The 20,006-nt window shown below is 40.1% G+C and overlaps 1 protein-coding gene across 6 annotated transcripts in view; it reads right to left on the reverse strand.

Annotated features, from left to right (window-relative positions):
* lrba (LPS responsive beige-like anchor protein) overlaps positions 1 to 20,006 on the reverse strand; it is a 177,400-nt gene that overhangs the window by 85,173 nt on the left and 72,221 nt on the right. For all 6 annotated transcript variants that reach the window (XM_041983700.1, XM_041983701.1, XM_041983699.1 and 3 more), the window contains exons 34-36: positions 18,165 to 18,229; positions 16,168 to 16,276; positions 4,145 to 4,311 (exon numbers count right to left, since the gene is read on the reverse strand). In XM_041983700.1, coding sequence (XP_041839634.1) covers positions 4,145 to 4,311; positions 16,168 to 16,276; positions 18,165 to 18,229 — 341 coding nt within the window. The remainder of the gene's footprint in view (positions 1 to 4,144; positions 4,312 to 16,167; positions 16,277 to 18,164; positions 18,230 to 20,006) is intronic.

Raw genomic sequence — 20,006 nt, forward strand, 5'->3', positions numbered from 1 at the left:
TGTGACATGGATGTCCTCACCGAAGTACGCATGACCCCCCATGGGAGGAGAGGGTGACATTATTCTGGTGTCTGAACAAGAGAACAAACCAGGCCAATAAAGAGTGGGAGTGCTGCAGTTCAATCTATTCAGCAAGAACAATTTAATGAAGCTTGATCAACATATTAAAATGAGATGATGGCTCTGTAATAATATTAATCTTATTTTAACTGAAACACGTTTTACCCAGGTGCTCTCTTCTGCAGAGGTACTCTGAATTTAGCATCATTTCTTACACTTGATTACATCTGGCGGGTTGCTTACTAATGTCAAGGAGATATCTCGAGTGGTGGTGAAAGAGGCACAGCTCTGTGTATATTAAATGTGACAATGGTGAGTAGTTTGGCCTTCTAGTTTAGGGGATAAAGGAATTATGTAAAAAAAAAAAAAGAACTGAACTTAATCTGTCATTTGGATAAAAACAAATGGATGACTTATTTAACACAGCAGGATCTAATAAATGACTGGTTTGAAATATAGTCTAAATATGACAACTTGCTGCTTTTCTTTGTTGTAAAATGAATGTAAGGCATTTTTTAGCTGGGATGTTAGGAATCAAAAGGGCATTTTTCAAAATGTTCTGACATTTCATAGACCAGTGATGCAAGAAATCAAACAAAAAAAAAAAAACAATGAAATGCTCTGATAATTAGTTCATTTAATCTAGTAATCTAATATACAGTTGTGTTTAAGGGTCACACTTTTTTATTGTAGAGATCCAACAAGATTTACCTAGAAAATAATTAGCAGATTTTTAATGAAAGTGACACTCAGTTACAGCATCAGCAAAAAGCAGTGGTTAGCGGTGGATAAAATGTCTGGAGCTAGAAAAAAAATAAAAATAAAAAAAGTACCGTTTTTAACTTAGGATTCAGTTTAAAAGTTGTTTCACAGTTAAAAACAATATTTATTTGACAGTGATATCTAAAATTTGCTTTGTGTAGTATTTAAGGAAAATATGAAAATTCTGAATAAAAAAAAAGAGAAAGTCAATTAATCAAAATGAAACGAAAAGGTCTCCACAGTATTTAGTACATACCCCTTTCGATGTCATTTGCACTACCATTAGCTAAAAAGAAGGAAAAACCTTTTCGGGGTAAACTGGACCCTATGCTCTGCCTTTTTTCCCCTCCAGAGTGTCCTGGTGGCATGACGTAGCACAAGATAAAATAGTAATGCTAATATCAATAGTTTGTCCATTACAGGTCAGCTAACTGTCCAGTGGAACAGTTACAAAGCTGTTGGTTTTCGATCTCACAAGGCCGATCAATACGGAGGCATACTGTTTCAATTTTGCAGGCATTGATTTTCTCTATAACACTCCAACCCTAAAGCATTTGTCTTTCTGAAGGAAGGAAGATTTGATTTACTGAAGAAAAATTGGAGTGCACATCACAAAGATTTTTTGCCGGGCGGGAGTGTGACACGCCAAAAGATGGATGTCCCTTGGCTGGGAAGCCTCTAGCCTAAGGGTGTGCATTAGAGCAGCGCTGCTGCAGAAAATGAGCTGCTTATATGAGGAAGGAGGAGCAGAGGGAGACGAGCTGGTGCACAAGGTGCGTGTCTGTGTGTGTGTGTGGGGTGGGATGCATCTGAGAAGAGCTGCTGTAGGTGAGGTTTGTTGGCGTAACCTGGAAATAAAAAGTATGCTGATGCAAGCTTGCATCTACAGCTTGAATAATGCTTCCATTTGTCTTGCAGAGACTGGTTACATCAATAGACTGTCAAAGAACATTTCTTGCTAAAAAAAAGTGTACATATTTCTTCAACATCACACCTCAACCTTACATCAGCTGCAGCTATGTCCCTTTAAATTCCCTGCTTTCTACATCCAGAGTGAAATTCCATGGTACATTAGTCAGCCTATTAGAATGCAATAAAGAGAAGGTATGAGAGGGGGGGAGAGGAAAGTAGAGTCTGTCCCCAGACGCTGAGAGTTGGCGCTCTCCATCATCTGCCCTCATCTTCCCTCTCTGTCTGTCAACTTTTTCCAGGTGTCATATATATGAGATATGATTCCTGACCCAAATAAACACTGCAGGAGGCTGGATGCTCAGTGGACCCAAGTTAGGAAGAGCGGGGCGAATAAAAAAAGTGGAAATGTGGTAGTGAAAAAAATTATATCTGCCAGTTGTTTCATTTGTGACCATCTTTCTAGCTGTTCATTTACTTTTAAAAAAGACAGAAGGCTGGCATGCTGTACACCTGAGTCTCACATTGCTGACACAAAAGTGCATGTATGAGCAACTAGTCAGTTTCTCCAGCTCTGGATCTGTCTATGTCCTGACATTAGGTGACAGACAAGGGCACTAAAATGATAGACAATGCCTTTATGTGGTACAAGGAATCCTCCATCACTCAAGAGACACAATTGAAGTAGATAGTGTAACAAGAAAGTGCTAAAAGACAAAGCGTGAAGAAAAAAAAATATATATATATATTCTGTGACAGAGAAACAAAAAAGAGAAAGACCCACACAGAGGAAAGACTAAGCAGAGAATGGAGAGGGGGAAATCACCTAACACCTCTTTCCTCCAGAGGCCAAGGCCGCTGTAAGCTGGATATTAAGACACAAATTGCATTCAGGCAGGTCACACAGTGTCAGAAGATATTAGACGCCTGCCGCGAGGAAACAACAATTCCCATCAGCTCGCGAGAAAATAATATTTTCATTTTCAGATTCTTTATTGAATGGAAACTTTGGGGAATACGCTTTTATGGCGTGTGAGTGGGCAGCCTTGGGTTTTACAATCTTCCAACAAAAAGGACGTAATCATACTATTGTCTGTGTTCCTGGATTTCATTTTCACAGCTGGGAAAGGGTTGTAGGATTTGCTATGCATATCTTTTCCTATTTATAAGTGAGGATGTTGCTGCACCAGATGGTTTTTTGTGCATGGAATTGGGAAAGAACATTTTTTAAGTGCCTACAGGTATACAGGTGTGTAGGATCTTTTTTGTCTGTATGTATATGTGAGTCTATCTTTTCTTTTTATTTGATAGTTTTCAGAGAACTGCAGCACCAGATGTTTATACCATGCCTGCATACCAAGAGCTCTGGTGCGAAGCTGCACCACCTGACCTTCACAGTAATTGACCAAAAATATTGATGTAATGGCACAAGACTGATTGTGATTTATTAAAAGAGCACTGCACTCCAAGGCCCAGTGCCAATGGCTCCCTGCGCCCATCGGCAGCCATTAGGAAAACCATCAATAGCACAGCAGCATAAAGGGCCGGTAATGGGAGGCTTTTCTAGCCAGACATCATAGGACACAATATTCATAGTAAGTGGCACTGCCTTGTGTGAGTATACAAGGAGAAACAGAAAGCAAGCAATGAAAGAAGAGGAGGAATGGACATTGCATCAAGGAGGGGAAAAATATGACAATACACCCCACATCCAGATGTAAGAATGAAACAGAAAAAAAAAGAGAAACTCAGACTCAGATTGCCTCCTGAACCAACAAGCAAACTAACCCTCGCCAGACGAGTCTCTGGAGAGTATGTTCAGCTTAACAAGCGTGAGCCAGCAGCCGTCTCTCCAGCTCACCATTACACACTACCTGCACAAACAGCCATCATTAGGGAATAGCTGCATTGAATTCTGCAGCGCATTTGGCGAAACAAACACAGAGGATAAGGTTCCCTCTGTTCTTAATGGGAGCGGAGCTTGCTCCAATGGCTTTCATCTCTCCCGATTCAATGCATTATTTGACCCACAGCTGACATTTTCACCTTTGTAAATCTAATTTCATCCAAGCCATGAGGATTGGGGGATGAAAGAGATAATGATTACATAAAAACCATCAGAGTGCTTTGATTTTTTTAAATTATATATATATATATATATATATATATATATATATATATATATATATATATATATATATATATAAACATACTGAGCATAAAGAAATACTTATACTACATTATACTATACTAATACTTTTATTATCATTACAGGCAGATAACAAACACAATGAGAGATTCCTCATTTAAATCTGTAAAATAACACATAAATTACTTAAAAAAAAATAAAAACAAATAAAAAACATTCAAATGGCCAGAATAAACTCAGCTCTATTGAAGACTTTTGCTTTACCTTAAGGAAGAGTTCCCCCAGGCTCCATGTTTGTCAGTCAGGATGTTGACTATCTTCTGGATGAGCTGAGTGGCCGTCATGTGGTCACGGTACTTGGCTGCTCGGATCAAGTGGTCACACATTTTCTCCTCATCCCGCTTGTCTGCTGCATACTGCGCACAATTGGACTGAAAGAGAAGATAAAGACATTTTACATCCTGCAAGTGATGCATAAATTCACCAAAGAAATGAAATAGACCAGAACTTATACATTTAGTATTTGTTAACAACTTCAACAAAAGCAGGTTGAGCACAACAGTATTTCATTTATAAACATAACTCTGAGTAAACACCAAAGGAAAAGCTTAGGGTCATTTTGGTCCTCATGTCACATTGATTAATAACAGTGGAGATATATTTTCTAATGCCCTCTGGCACACCAAATCACACGATACCTAGAATGCACAGGGAGGATATTTTTCTCTGTCGGAATTTGTTATCAGAATCGGCCTTTGACCTCTGCAGTGATGGTGAAACTACAACACCTGCTGCAAATAACTATCGTTTGAAAGTGTTTTAATTTCCAGTAATATTTCATAACCAATTTCTTTTGCATACTGATGCTACACTAATCGCTCACTCTACCAGATCTGTTTCAAAGTCACACATATTTTGAAGATAAACTTTTTTAAAAAGTCACAAAAAATATTTAAAATATTATGCATCTTATGTGAAATCTGAGCACAGTTACTACACAAATAGTTTGGTAAAAAAAAAAAAGCCCTTTTTTATCATGACAGTAGTGGTGGAATATTCTACAGTGATGCAGTAAGTACTGACCCAAAATCATGGCTGAACAAATACAGCATGCTTTCCCAAAGTCAGCAGTAAATTGCTTTATAATGGACCCTCCTCTTCAATTTAAAAGACAACATTTCATATCTGACAGAAAATCTATTGGTATAAATTGCATTAGAGGGGCTTTTCTGTGGGCTGTCTGTGCTTAATTATCAATCTATGTCTCTTTATGTGGCATTAAGGTGGGCCTTGACCTTCTAGCATGCTGGCCCGGAAAACAGGAAGCAAAGGGACGATGGAAGAAGAAAATCTTGATAAGTGTTTCAAGTTTAAGGGCAAAAAAATGAACAATATAGCAAAGGGGAAGCTTTGTATGTGTGTGGGCTGCTGATCTATTAATCATGATAGGTTAGAGTAAGTTGTACGTGAATGAGGCATTAAGGACAACCACAGTGAAGGAGGGATATTTCAAGCTGTGATCACCACATTACAGCAGCAAATGGTGAGCTAGGTTAAAAATGGTATATTAAAACAAAATGCAAAAAAAAAAAAAAAAAATCCTATACATAATTAAAGGACAGGTTCATTTTCATGAAATAACACTCATGTATTTCCAGCATTTCAGCAGACAGCAAGTAGCAGACCTGTACAAAGTCCGTTGCCATCTGTGCCTGTCTGAGACAAGTCTGCAGTACTAATCAACGGTGCGGGGTTCAAACTCATAACCATAAACAAACACTTCATCACCTGTGTGTAGAGCCTGCCCAAACACCTAAACCCTCTATGCTGTAATGGGCTTTTCTCATATCCAAAGCCAAAGTCGACTACAGTAGAAAAGGCCAAATTCACAGACTCTCCCCTAAAATAACAACCAAAGAAGCCGAACATATAAGTAACGCCATTAAAACCCAAGGCTGGGTATGCTTGTAAGTGGAAAAGACAAGTCACTGTTAATGCCAGGGGTCATTCCATTGATGTGAAGTCAGAGTATGCCTGAGTGTTATGAAGGACTTATTATGTTATGTTATTATGAAGGTTAAAGTGAATAACTACATCTCCTATGCTTCATTCACTTCCATATAAGCCTACTGACAAAATGATAGATAGTAAAAAGGGATTTTTTGGGAGGGTTTCTTTAAAACAAACACTTCTTTTATTACTTTAAGGAGTTTTTATTTCCATTTCAGTTAGAAAAATGATTTCTTTAGAGTGACTGAAACAGTCACCGTGTTTATTTTTAAAGTAAAACCATAAAAAATTAGATAAATCCTTCCATTTTCTGAGCAAAAACACACAGCTGGGGCAAAAGAATGGCCAATTACGCACTGTTAGCTTCCTAAACAGCCACAAGGGCACAACTAGCTGGCAGAGAGACCGTTATGACTTGTGACACTGTAATCATGGGCAGCACCTTCCATTATATGGGCTGGCAGACGGGGGACGGCCAATGTGGATGCTGGCTTTGCAAGGGGGGACAGCTCAGTGAAGACAAAATGATAATGGCTGGCATTAATCGAGTCAATTACACTGAGCCATGTCTCCCACAATTCATCCACACTTCAAATAAATAACTGTGGATGTGTGCTAGAGCTTGAGGAGGAAATGGGCTGCTTATGAAATGACTCAAGAATGGAAAGAACAGCAATCTTCTACAAAAAAATCACATAATGACAGAACAGCAACACAAAACACGGGACAAAATATTACAACAAGTGCATTTCAGACATAACCGAATCTTACTTCAAACCAGAAAATAGCACACTTTTACTTTTTTCTGCCAAATATTCTCATTGTTTCTCTTACTGCCACTCCATCACGGTAAGCCATTATTTCTCCGCAAACATGGAGAAAAAGCAGAAGAGCCTCTCAGCAGTGATGTTTTACCAGAGTCTGCTTTATCTAAATGCTGAATTTGTTGTCAGATGATGCCTTGGCCACCCCCCCTCTTCTCCCTCTGTGGGTTGAGAGGGTTAACCAGTATAATAGGCTGGCGAATGGTGGCTCATTACAAGATATCAGCCCTATGTTTATCAATTAGAGTGACAGAGAACGGTCTAGTGGTGTTGCCATGGCACAGTGAGCCTTCAACACACCCCCTGATAAAACTAGTCTGTCGGAGAACACGAGGAAGAAACAAAAACAGCAGAGATGTTATTAAACTGCTTGATTTGCAATCTCTTGACATTGGTGGCACATCAGGGCTACAAGCTCTCTAAGGGTGGGCTATCGCTTTACGAGAATCTCCAATTTCTCCCATCCGTCGACAAGCGCTCCCTGAGGGTTTCATTTGCAAACAGGCAGAGAAACTGTCCAGAAGAAGGCGAGACATCATGTCCTTGTCTAGTATCAGAGAATGCAAATATACAACAAATAAATTCCTCCTGGAACACAATGGAGGTCTAGAGGGGGCAAGGACGAAATGAGAGAGGAGGATGGGGGTCGCTAAACAAAAGTAGATTTTGAACCAGTCCACCAATTGGTTTCAGAGAGATGCTCTTGCACTTGATCTCTTGCCCTCGAGTTTTCAAATTGCAACATAAAATGTCACCAGGGGAATTCAGACAATGGGCTAGGGAAGAAGAGAGTGAAAGGAAGAGGAGAGAGAGAAAAATGAGGGCTTAAAAGTACAATGGCAAACAAAAGTCACCAAATGACAATGCCTGACAGCCACTTCAATTCTGAAATGATGCCCCTGTCATGCAGTGCTCCCAAGTATTGATTTTTTTTCCTTGGAGCACCAGAGGAAAAAAAAATAATCTAATCCAGTTGAAACAGATCCCTGCTGCTGGCAACAGCCTGATGCAAGGAGCCATCAAGGTTAACGCAGGCGCAACACTTATCAAAGTATCTCCCTCCTACTCTTCCTCCTTCCACTACCCCGCCCTTTACACAGTCTGTGGCCGATCTTTAATGGACTGGTCACCATGCATGGCTGGCAGCTTTTCCATCTTTCCTACCCAGAAACCTCTTGTCTCTGCAAAACCGCGCCCTCCTTTTGCCACATCAGTCTGCAGGGCTGCCATCTTTTGCTAGATGACTCAAACTCAGCTTCAAGGTCATGCCATGTGAAAAATCAGAAGTGTTAAATTGCCACCTGGAGATGAGAAACAGTCAAGAAAAAAAAGATAAGAAGCAGGTGCATGAAAAATGGGTTTCCCTAGAAATTCTAATATAGGGCAGCAGCATATCTCCATAACAATAAGAGTGTAAGGGTACACACGTATAATAAAGCTTAAAAGTACATAAAAAAAATTACAGCGCTCTGTGCTGCTCCTTATAACGATGACACTTATCTCCAGCACTGCTTCAGCTGCTCGAATGAACAAAAAGAAAATCTCCCAGTGACTAAAGGGAGCATGTCAGAGTGAAACAAAGGTAACTATAAAGTGAAGTCATATCTGTGGGTTTGCTGGTCACACATAATGATGGGAGCAGTGGAGGAGGTACCTTGGGACTTCATTATGTTGACAAGCAGGACTGAGACTACCATTGCCTCTGTTGCCTACTATATATATATATATATATATTTTTTTCTCATATGTTTTCATATCTCCTGGTGTCTAAGTGAAGCAGTCCATATTGTACACAGTGGAAAAAAAAGAAAAAAGCAACACCAAACCCCTGCTTGGGATATATATATATATATTTGGACAACAACATTAGACTACAGTATGTACTTGGTTATTAAAACATCTCCCTGAAAAAAAATTGAAAGAGTTTTTGTTCGACTTCTATTTGAAATTTCTCCTTAGCCTTTCTGAAAATACATCCCCATTTTAAAGCTAACAAAATACTATCTCAGAAAAGGGTATGTTGCTATTTTTTTTTTTTTTTTTATGCTTTATTCTCTTGACAACAGATTTGCCCATAATGGGATGCCCAGGCATCCAGCCCTGCTGACATTCTACATTACAGTTGCGACAACTACATGACAGCAAGCTACAGTTGGTGGCAGCTATCAGTTTGAGTGCTCACATCAGTTTAATGTGGTGAAAATAGCCTCTGGGAGTTGTGGTTTTCTGGCTGTGTATGAGTATCCTTCGTTTATCAAATCTGCACTTGTTTTATGTCTTTGCTTTTTTAACAGCTGGCATCAAGCAGTCATCTCCAAATTATGTTCTTGATTTTTATGCAACACTTGTCAAACATTCAAATTTATATTTTTTTAACTGTAGATTTTAAAAGCCTTGTTGTTATTGTGCAATTTTAAGCATGAGGGGTGAAAACTAATTCAACTGACTATTTCAAAACTTGGCATTTCAAAAAAAAAAAAAAAAAAAAACTTCTACAGCAAACTATTTTTATGTGAAAAACACACCACCTACACTGTATGACACCACTGACAAAACATAACTTTCCTTAAATTAAACTAACAACGGTTTTAAAAGGAACCGATTATGCAGTTTAAAGCTCTTTAGCAAATCTCCTTAAATAAGATCCAATAAGGCTAAAAGTTATCATACATAGCCAATGAACGTGGACTGGTGAACTCCAATCTCTTTTACTTCTTCTATGATGACTTCACATTTTAAAAAAATGTATCCACACATGTGTAATGTGTTCTTTTAATAACAACCCACCCCCACTCACACCTTAAAGGCTTCACTGTATAATTCCACTGTTAGATGTAGTCACACTTTTGTCTCTACAGATGTTTAGCAGTAGATGATTTTCCATGATAAAGAAAAACCCAAGTCCAATATTTTCTTTTTCTCTAATCTCTACTATTCAATTTATCAATTTCATAGCCTTGTATCAATCTCTTATATTTGAAAGTCATAATTATGATACCAATCTTTCAAGCCCCACTGTACAAGAGAATTCTGTTTGAGACTTTCTGACCTGCCAACTGTTTTTTTATCTAGCACCTGTAAGATAATTTGGAACAAAATATAGTTTTGTTCCAAATCGGAAATATTTCCTCTCATTATAAGTACATTTTGCTTGTAATTACATGCTAACTGTCAAAGAATTGTTGAGAAAAAAAAAAGCCTCAAGAATAAAAAAGAACAAATTTTCATCCTTATTCAGACTTTCTTTGTCTTGCTCAGTACTGTCTATTTGTGATCCAGAAAGCAGGGCTATAATACAATATAATGAGTTTCAGCTCAATGTTAATGTCATTAACATGGGGAGAAGGAGCAGCTCATTTTACAAGCTCAGCAGAGGAAAGACAAAGACACTGCACTAATTAGCTGCTATCATCTGGCTTTCACTGGGTCTCTCAAATGGTCAATTCAATTACTCCATATAACAGCAGAAGATGAATCAAGGGGTTATATGAAAAAGAAAAGACCACGGAAAACTGAAAGGTAAGAAAGAATAGAAATGGCTCGGGTCTTGCGCACTCTTCCCTATCTGAACCTTCTTATCTGCCCTTGTGCCCCTGAGCCCACCACATTTCATCCCTAATGAACAGCCCCATAAAAAGAGGGAGTTCGATTTCTCTCCTCCTTTCTATCTCTTGGGCTCCGTCTCCTCTCTGCTTCTGTGGATGATATCAGTCTATCATTTGCCGTGCTGGGCAGCAGCATCCGATCTGCAGATCTCCTTCACATTAAGGATCCTATTAGATAGAGAACCCTAAAAGGTAATTGGATTTCCCTCTAGTTATCTTCATCTCTGTTTCACCCTAAGCCCACTGTAATAACTTACTCTCAGGGCCAAAGATAACTCAATTCTGTCCCACAGAGAGAGCAAGTGAGAGTGTGAGTGAGAAAGAGAGAAAGACAGCGAGTGGGGAAAAGCATATGTTATGTCTGTGGGAAACCAGTATCTAAATCAAAAGGATCCTCCATCATCACCTTTAAGGATCTGACAAGGAGCAAGCATAAATTTATGCTAATGTTTTGTGTTATTCTCATTTCTGGGGTAATAGCTTAATTCTGTTACCTTTTATAATCACAACAAGCCTTTTCATACTGGATGTGCAGTTTAGATATGTTCTGGTAGCTGACGCTGCATTGCTCAACAAACCTCTCGACTTCCAGCGCTGCACAATGACATCCAAAACAAGACATTGCTGAAGCCCGTTTTGAGGTTTGTTTTTCACAGAATAAAAACCAACCCAGTGTCACTGAGACAACACTTTTAAAAACTAGGACAAAGCTGAAAATTATTTTAAAACCCTCCACCCCCACCCTCAGGGCAGGGATGTTTCATTGGCCTGTTATTTTTATTGTGGCAGTGCAAAATGAAACCGTCGGCTTTAGTAGGCTCAAACAGTGCTTGTATGGAGGCAAAAATCAATATAGCAATATCAGAGCAAGACTTATCAGGGGCTCGCTTCTTTTCAGAGGTCACTGAGGAGCAACTGCACTTAAGTGAGGAATTCAATTGTGAAACATAGTTTTGGGACAAGCTGTGCAGGATATCTGATTAAGTACAGTTGGAACAGCGAATAGGTGTGTGAAGTTAAATCTTACAACCCAAATACAAGAAACAGGACATCATAACCTTCCCTTAGATGCATTTGCACTTAATCAACTAGCCGTTAGTATAAAGCTTGATTTATGCTTCAGATTTAGATCGACACAGACCCAACACAACAAACCTGCTGACATAAACTGTCTTCGTACCTGCACACCGGCATTGCTCTGCCCTTTGTTTACTACAATGTTGAGAAGTATGGGTCCTCACATTATTTCAGCACTGAGTTACATTTCAAATTTTCATTCACTGCATTCAAATTCAGCTAATTATTATCAGGATTACAAAAAAAGAACCACTGAGAGCTTTGATTTATTCCATGTTTGTTCCTTTGAGATAATATTAGACAGTGTATGAGCAAATATTTCAGTTATCTTAATAGGACTGTACTTAAAAAATCAGAATACACTTTGCCACTACACCAAGTACTCCTCTCTCTCTCTCTCTCTCTCTCTCTCCACTGCTGCTGTTCAGTTTCCACAGTTTTATTTATGTTTATTAGTTGAGTTAAGGGAGTCCAGAGACCAGATGGTGAGAGCAACGGAAGTAAACATCTGTACATGGCAAGAGTGGAGGGCCCAGCCAGAGGTCGACCAAGAAATCAGCAGATTGCAGCACAAAGAGGTCATCGGAAGAGTGCAGGATAGTAGGGCTGGGCTTGGGAGAGCCCATCCAGTTCTGGTCTAAAGCCACGAGGGGCCAGCGGAAAGCCATGATCGTGGACGAGGTCACATGAGCGGAACATGAGCGCTACTTCATCAAGGCAGTATCACTGGGCAAGCAAGGGGCGTGGACCCAATGGGAGGACACCATAAGCCGGGTCATAAGCTGGGGAGACATCTGGCGCACACCACAAGCACGTCTCAGCTTCTTGATAAGAGCAGCGTAGAACACCCTACCCTGTCCCCAAAGTCTCTCCCAGTGGTTCGGAAGTGAGGATAATTGCCCCCTGTGCAGCCAAGACAATGCAGGCCTACAGCACATCTTGTCAAGGGTGTCAAGTGGCACTGGCACAAGGGTGCCTCAGGTGGCGACACAGCTAAGTCCTGGAGAAGCTTGCAGAGCTGCTGGAAAGATGCAGAGTAAGGGATAACAGCGCACCAGACTCCCTTCGGCCGGCCAGATCATTTCTTAGGCCAGGAGAAAAGTGCCACGACCCAGCAGGTAGAAGACCAGCAGCACTGCTTGCTCCTGGGAAGGAATGGGAGGTGCGTCTGGACCTTGATAAGCAGCTGGTGTTTCCATCTGTGATCACACAGACAACGTCAAGACATGTTGCGGATGTGGTGATGTGGTCCACAGCTGCCAAAAGAGGCCTCATCATCGAGCTTACTGTCCCTTGGGAGGAAGGGATATCAGCAGCACACAACCTCAAGCGGACATAATACTCTTGACTAGGCAGCAGAGTGCAAGGACCAGTACTGGGCTGCAACTATCCATCCAGTGGAGAAGGGTAGGGTGCAGGGGCATCATCGGCAGGTCTGCAATCCAGCTTCTCCGAGTAGCTGGATCTACCAGGGCAAACCTGCAGAAAGCCATCAAGGAGCTGGCAGAGGATGCAGAGAAAGCCAGCTTTGGCTGTGGTTACGGAGGAAGAACAGTGTATGGGGTCCAAAACCCCAGTAAGGGCAGCTGCAGGGGATGGCGGAGAGACGTCCCCTTTCAGCCACTGCCCCTCCACCAGGAGATGTTCTGGGTAAGGGGCGAAACATCTGTGAATGGTGGCTCCAGCCGACAACCTGTAGCTAACCCAGCGGTCACCATAGGAGGTGCAGCAGGCAGAAAATCCAAGCAGGAGCAACACCACATGTATGATATCCACATGTATGATAGGCAAAATACATGCTTGTACAGTAGGGAAACACACACTGCTCTAGAAAGCCATGAACCTGACACTGTGGGATGAATTTGTGGTGATATATTGAGACAAGGTCTACTGGGATAAAGACACCATTAGCTGAGCATACAGTTTGAGTATGGAATTGTTCCTAAAAACAACACTTAAAGAAAATGAGGCCACCTCAACATGTTAGGATAGTTGACATTACATAGTATCTCTGACAGTCTGAATCTGTGATTTGGAAAGTACCATCAGGAAACTGCAGCTGCCAGGAAAAAAATGTTGTGCTACAGTGCTCGCTGCTAGATCCACTCATGTAACCTGACAATTCAAAAAGTAACATGAACATGTTAGAAAGATTTAAAACTTGATTTCCACCAAAGAAACTTTGAAGTAGAACATGTTAAACTCAACATATTCATGTGCTAATTAGAGACCACAGTATCTTGAAATAATAAGTTTAGTCTGGATTTACATATCTAAGAATAAATAATTAGACTGAAAAATTAGGATGCTTATGTAGAGCCAATAAAGCAGCGTTACTCAACCGGCGGCCCATGGGCCAGAACCAGCTGATCTACAAGCCAAAGATACTGGCTTGTAATGAAAAGGTCACATTCAAATGAAAAGAAGTTGATGGCGAAAACAGAAAATGTAATAACACCTGGACTGATAAGTATCCAGACAATACCGGAGAAGAATAATTAATGATACGCGGAACTGTACTGAAATATCTCCTATAACAACATTTATGTATCTAAACTTTCAGGATAAGTAGGAACTACTTCTTCTGCCTTCCATAGGCATTATGCGAAACATGGCACATCATAGCGTGGCAGCAGTGAGCGGTTCACACACTGCTCAGTGATCAGTCTGACACGCAGTGATGAATAGAGATATTACAGCTCCACAAACAGCAACAATGCACAGTTCGATGTGGGTATGTGTGTGAAGACCACAAACCTCCTTAAAGGTCTGAGAATCAGTCATAGTTTCTACGAGTCCTTTGGCCTGCAGGCATGTACTGTCAGATACTATCGGGGGAGAAAATGTGGAGCTGTTGGCTATGTGTAGAAATGTAGAAATATTTAATTGTAAATGATAAATAGAAGTTGAGTTGTACATCTCTGTGTAATTTTTTTATGTGTGGATAATGCATCGGCTCAGTAAATAAAGAGTATAATGTGCAGAGGTACTGCCAGATGACTTTTGATAACGAATACCCACAAAAAAAAAAAACCCACTTTAAATTAACAGCAAAGTTCTTTTTGCACTTAAACACAGAAATGACCAGTGTGTGTTTTTGTCTTAGACAGATTAACTACCTAAAAAAAGTTATGAAGACTTTTTAAAACAAACTGGTTATGTTTACTTATATCCAGTAGGTAATGTTAATGTGATTTCAAGTGATTGATTTAAATAGAAATGTAGCAGCACTTTGTATTAATTGTACATCCACTATAAGTGTAGCAGTCGAGGGGAATGTGCGGCTCCACTGGCCAGAGCCATGGGAAAATGTAGTTGAATAGCTCTGCAATAAAAGAATGACAACCACATCACAGTGGATGTCATACATCAACAAAATATTTTTACTCATGCTTTCTTATGTCAGATTAACACAGACACTAACCTTATATACCGAAAAAAAAAAAAAAACTGGCATCCAAGTGGAAATAAATTATACTCCAGGTATCTGAGCTGATGACCAGATCAGATGTAAGGTAAAGATATGCAAAGGACAGAAACTTGAAGCACACTGAGCTATGACTTAAGATTTAGTTCAAGATGACAACCTTGATGATCTGAGAAAAACAAAACATGACAGTCAGACAAATTATTACTGACTTTCAACACTTTTTCAGGGATTTTATCTCACACAAATGTAAAAGGGTCCATTTCTTAAAACTCTGGGGAAAAAAAGGCATGATATTTTGTATTAAAGTGGGGGTCGAGGGTTGGTGGTAGATATGTTGGGTTTACACACAGTCAGCCCTTCAGGCCAGCACCTCTTAAGTTTGCCTAGAGCTTTTAGTACTGTCGGGTTCCTGAGAAATGAGGGAGGAAGGGTTGAAAAGGGGAGGATGCCATATCCCTGTCACTAGCAAAATACACCCCCAGTGGGAGTATAATGGACAGGATCTCAGCAGGACAGGAAAGGATTTTGTGAGATGTCGAAAGTAGAGGGTGGAGCGCAGCAGAGTTTGACTAGGAAAGGGGCAGGGAAGGGTGCCCATGGGTCAGGACAGAGTTGGCTGAGCAGCTACATGTGAATGGCAGCGTTTGTGCTAAAAACTGGTAGAAGGACAAGAGGGAGAAGTTATGTTTCAGGGGCATGCCTGCAGTTAGACCGAGACCCACGGGGCTAAATTAACAGTACACAGTGTTTGGCTAGTGATATGTGCCAACCATCAAACTCCGTCTGTGTCTGTGTGTTCATGATTAGCCATGGTTATATTTGAAAGGTAAACATTGGCCCTCTAGGTTTGCTGTGACACTCCATTAAACCTGATGGACAAGTCTGATGCAGTCATAGGATCCACTCCAGTCTATTAAGCTTTGCTTCTTTTTTGTCATGAAATCACAGAGAAAAAGAATATCAGATCACGTCTGTTATAGCAGTTTTAGTTATATAACCCTAAATCCCCATATAGATGAAGGAAGATTAGAGTAAAGTTCTCATGCATTCCAATTTGTCACTATATTTTAGATACATCATCACTTCGGAAAACCATCGCTGATCAGATTTGTCCGGGGACCGACTTTGCCACAACTGTCTAACATATTCACATCCATTTATAAATGCAAGGAGTAATTTTCCAGTCAAATGATATAATATACTGTCACTTTTTTTTCTTCTTCTTATCTTTGTCTGGTAAAGAAAAATTATTGATGTATTATCAAGCTAAACCAACACAGTTTTGGTGAACATTTCAATATTATCCTACATCTACTATGATTTAAGTTTGCACAATCTTACCTCAAATTCTGCATGTTTATGTATGTCTTCAGCCCTCTGTCGGCTCAGGATAAATTCAGCTTCATTAGCCACACGAACCAGGTGGTCCTTCATGGTATGACTGAGAAGCCTGGGGAAGAGGGGCAATGGCTATCATTACAAGGGAATATCAAGTTCACTTCATCACACAAATGTTTTATAACACTAATACGATGTTGTTTATCGCTATGAGAAAAGTCTCACATTCTTCAAAATATCCCATAATTTTAAGCTTTTGGGGTATTTATAATATGTTTTTGTAAATCTGGCAACCATAAGAAAAAAACAGCCATGTAACATCCACACAATGCTGAAATAAAACCATGCAGAATTAGCAGAAAATCTAATCTGGAAACAAAACCAAACCAGATTTGTCCTTTAACTAGAGTCCAGGTGCTAATTGATTTGTTAATGATATGAATCTGACAGGAGGGAGGATCTCTGCTCATGTTGCTACATATGTAGCCTCTTCTTATCAGTGTTCATGAAACATGCATGTTATGTTTGTGTGCATGTGTGTCTCTGTGTGTTTGAGTGTGTGCAGGTAAAAAAAAAAACTCTCTACAGCCCCACGGGTCAGGACTGTGCAAAGTGGAACAATAACAGACCAGAGGACAGAGAGGAGAGGTGGAGGGCAGGCTGGGAGCTGGTTGGGACTGGTGGGATGGAAGTTTAGGGGCCAAGGGACGACTGTAACCTAAGCCTGCTGTTTCAGCACCATGCAGCAGGGGAGCGGAGGCGCTGGGGCCTCTGTAACCTCCATGGCCCTATTCTGGCCCCACTATCAATAACCCAACCACTGCCCTTCTTTATGGTGCTAATGATTGCACATGTGGATGCTGTCTAAAGCTGGTATGTGCACTAACCTTCAAAGGACACTCAGAAATAAATCAGAAATTAAAGGAGTACATAAGATGCTTGAGATATAGTGCTATTATATACAATAAAATCAGGGGCCTCAAGTAATTTACTTCATAATACTTTTATTACTGGGTTGTTGGAAAAGTTTCAAAAAATTATTTATTGTAATAAAAAGTTGAATAGTTATTTTGAAACAACTGCTAAGAAAAATCTTTTACTTTCTTAAAAGTATAAGTATTTAACTATAGAATACATAGCAGCCATTATTATCAATTTATAATCAATGAATTGTTTAAATTTAATATTAATTATTGAGTTTTAAAACAGAGTTTCATTCCCTTTAGACATGTATTTATGTTCCCATGTATTTACAGGGAAGGGAAACCCTCAGCCTCAAGTTAAGTTGAGAAAACAATCTAATCTTTACAGTCAATTACAAATCCTCTTTTATACCAGCCAAATGACTACACTGCTAATCTTGTTAGCATTACTACAGATTAGCATCTGCCAATTCTAAAATCCAAGGATCAATACTTGGAAGTGTGTCCCTCTAAACCAAAAACTGACTTGTCTAATGACTACAAGGAGGTGAAGAGTGAATGAGAATCCTTTATTAGAGAGAAATGTGGGAAAACAAGATACAGAAGATAAACAGCTAAGACAGTTAGACAGAAGAGGTTATTACAAACAGATAAGGGTTCAGCTAGAAAGGCGTGAAATGACAGACGAACAGTGAGGTGAGAAATCAAGAGTCATTTCCCAAGTGTCACAGAGGAACCGGCAATCAGAGCTCCTGTCACCTTCTGCCCAACCTCACTCCTTCTCCCGAATCCCTGTGGGATGAGCAAGTATTGAATGGAGCCTTGAACTCCCAGGTCTTCCATCCCCACTCTCAATCCTAAGCCTTTCTACTCTCCAATCATTGATTGTCATCCAGAATCTTTAGTAGCCACACCATCGCAGAGGCCTTTGGGATCTTAGGAGGCATAGGGGGAGATGCTGTAATGTGATGTGAGCATGAAGGAATTGGAAAGAGGCCAGTGGGAAGAGGTTGGAGAGATAATGACGTGGTGTCTACAAGAAGAGAGGACAGCACAGAGCAGGGCAGGGTGACCTACCTTCCTTCGTTGACTAACTCAATAAAGGCAAGTCCCGCATTCTTCTGGATGGAGTTCTGCCATTCCTGCAAGCCAACACAAACATTATCAATACATTGCTGATGAAACTTTGAACTGATGGCAAACATCTTGCAAAATTTAGCAAATGCTAATATAAGGTAGAAGGAAGGAGTACAAGAAGCCAAAATACCCCCTCCCACATGATTTAAAAATGTATCATCTTATTTATTTATGAAGTATTTTAACACCAGCCACAGCTTAACATGCTGAACATCTAGGACACGTAAAATAAAAGCATAAACAGCATTAAAATAACAAAAATAAATAGAATAAAATATAATAAAAGTAGTAAAAAAAATCAAATACAGACCAAATATATATACATATATTAGATAAAATAAATTAAAAAAACCAAATAAGATCAAGACTCAGGCTGGGCTGAATGCTAATGAGTAAAAGTGAGTTTTACGATGGGTTTTTTAAAAATGGACAGTGAGGGAGCCTGGCACACAGGCAAAGGTAGGTCTAATTTAAAGATTTTAGCAAGAGGCACTTTTGAAAGAAGTAGAAAAGTAATGCTCTACACGTGGACCTGTTCAGACTGGGAAGTTTTTATTATCTCAAAGCTCTCATGTACCAACTGCCTCAGTCTGCGAAGGTTACACAATCGGTGAACTTGCTGGTGAGCAGGAGTGAATGATCTCTGTTGAAAGTGCATTTATCACAAGTAAATACACAAATTTCTTCCTCTCTTTGACTAACGTTATGGTTCAAGGTGTCAGTCTAAACAATCCAACCGCAGCTGTGTGCGACTTTAAATCCTCAGCTTGGAAGGGGACAACGAGAAAAGGGAAACTCGGCGGCCATCGTCTCTCATGTTCTGTTCAATATTTCAACACCTTCAACACAAGCGTCAAAAGAATAATAAAGCAACAAGGTCATGGGTCCTGTCTGAACCTCACAGCGCTTTTTCCCCCTCTTCCTCTCAGGGGAGGGGGCAAAATATGCAGAAAAAATTTCATCTTGAGACAAACTACCAAACCACACTTAAACTTAAAAAACCCTCCATTCTCCTTCCACATCATGCCATTTTACTTAAAAAGAATAATTTAAGTAGAAGGAATTATAACCCTGCACCACATTTTATTAGGGCTCATGAAACTCTTTAGGTGTACTACTTATTGACTTGCAACTATGCAGTGAAAGACATTATGTGCATGAGACCAAAAGCTTTAAACTCAGCTGTCATCATCTCTTGAGCTGATAGAGGAAACTGTGTGTTTATGTAGAGACTAGTTTTTCGGTAAACCTAGAGATCCCACTGGGAGTGGGATATCAGCGCTACAAGGAGGAAGGAAAGATCCATTTACAAGAATTTCTAATACACATCGAGACATATTTGTGCATATGTGACGAGTTTAGAAACCATATAGCTTTTCCCTTTTCAGCACAAGTATATAGCCATCAAAACCAATCACACACCAAGCCAAGAGAACCATTCTTCTGAAATGCCTGCGCACCATCACTCTGTGACCAACAGCATGTCCCACAGAAAACAGCATTACACTTAACCTCAGTTCATAACTGCTTTTTGTCCTGCAGGACCATATTGGCATTGACCGTGTTTACAATACATTCCAAATAAAGAGGGCACAGAGGGAATAGAAGTCTGGGTTTGGGAGTGGAAACAGTGTGGAGGTACTGGCAGAAGGCTTTGTGGCTGAAGCCTGCTTTGGAGGAAGTGTGTGAGAGCAGCCTTGGGGCCTTAGTTGAAGCATGGACTGCAGTTGAAGGGCATTAACCATGACTGTAAGACCAGCTGTGGGGATATTCTATACCAGG

Source organism: Melanotaenia boesemani, chromosome 4 (genome assembly GCF_017639745.1).
Source record: "Melanotaenia boesemani isolate fMelBoe1 chromosome 4, fMelBoe1.pri, whole genome shotgun sequence".
NCBI lineage: Eukaryota > Metazoa > Chordata > Actinopteri > Atheriniformes > Melanotaeniidae > Melanotaenia > Melanotaenia boesemani.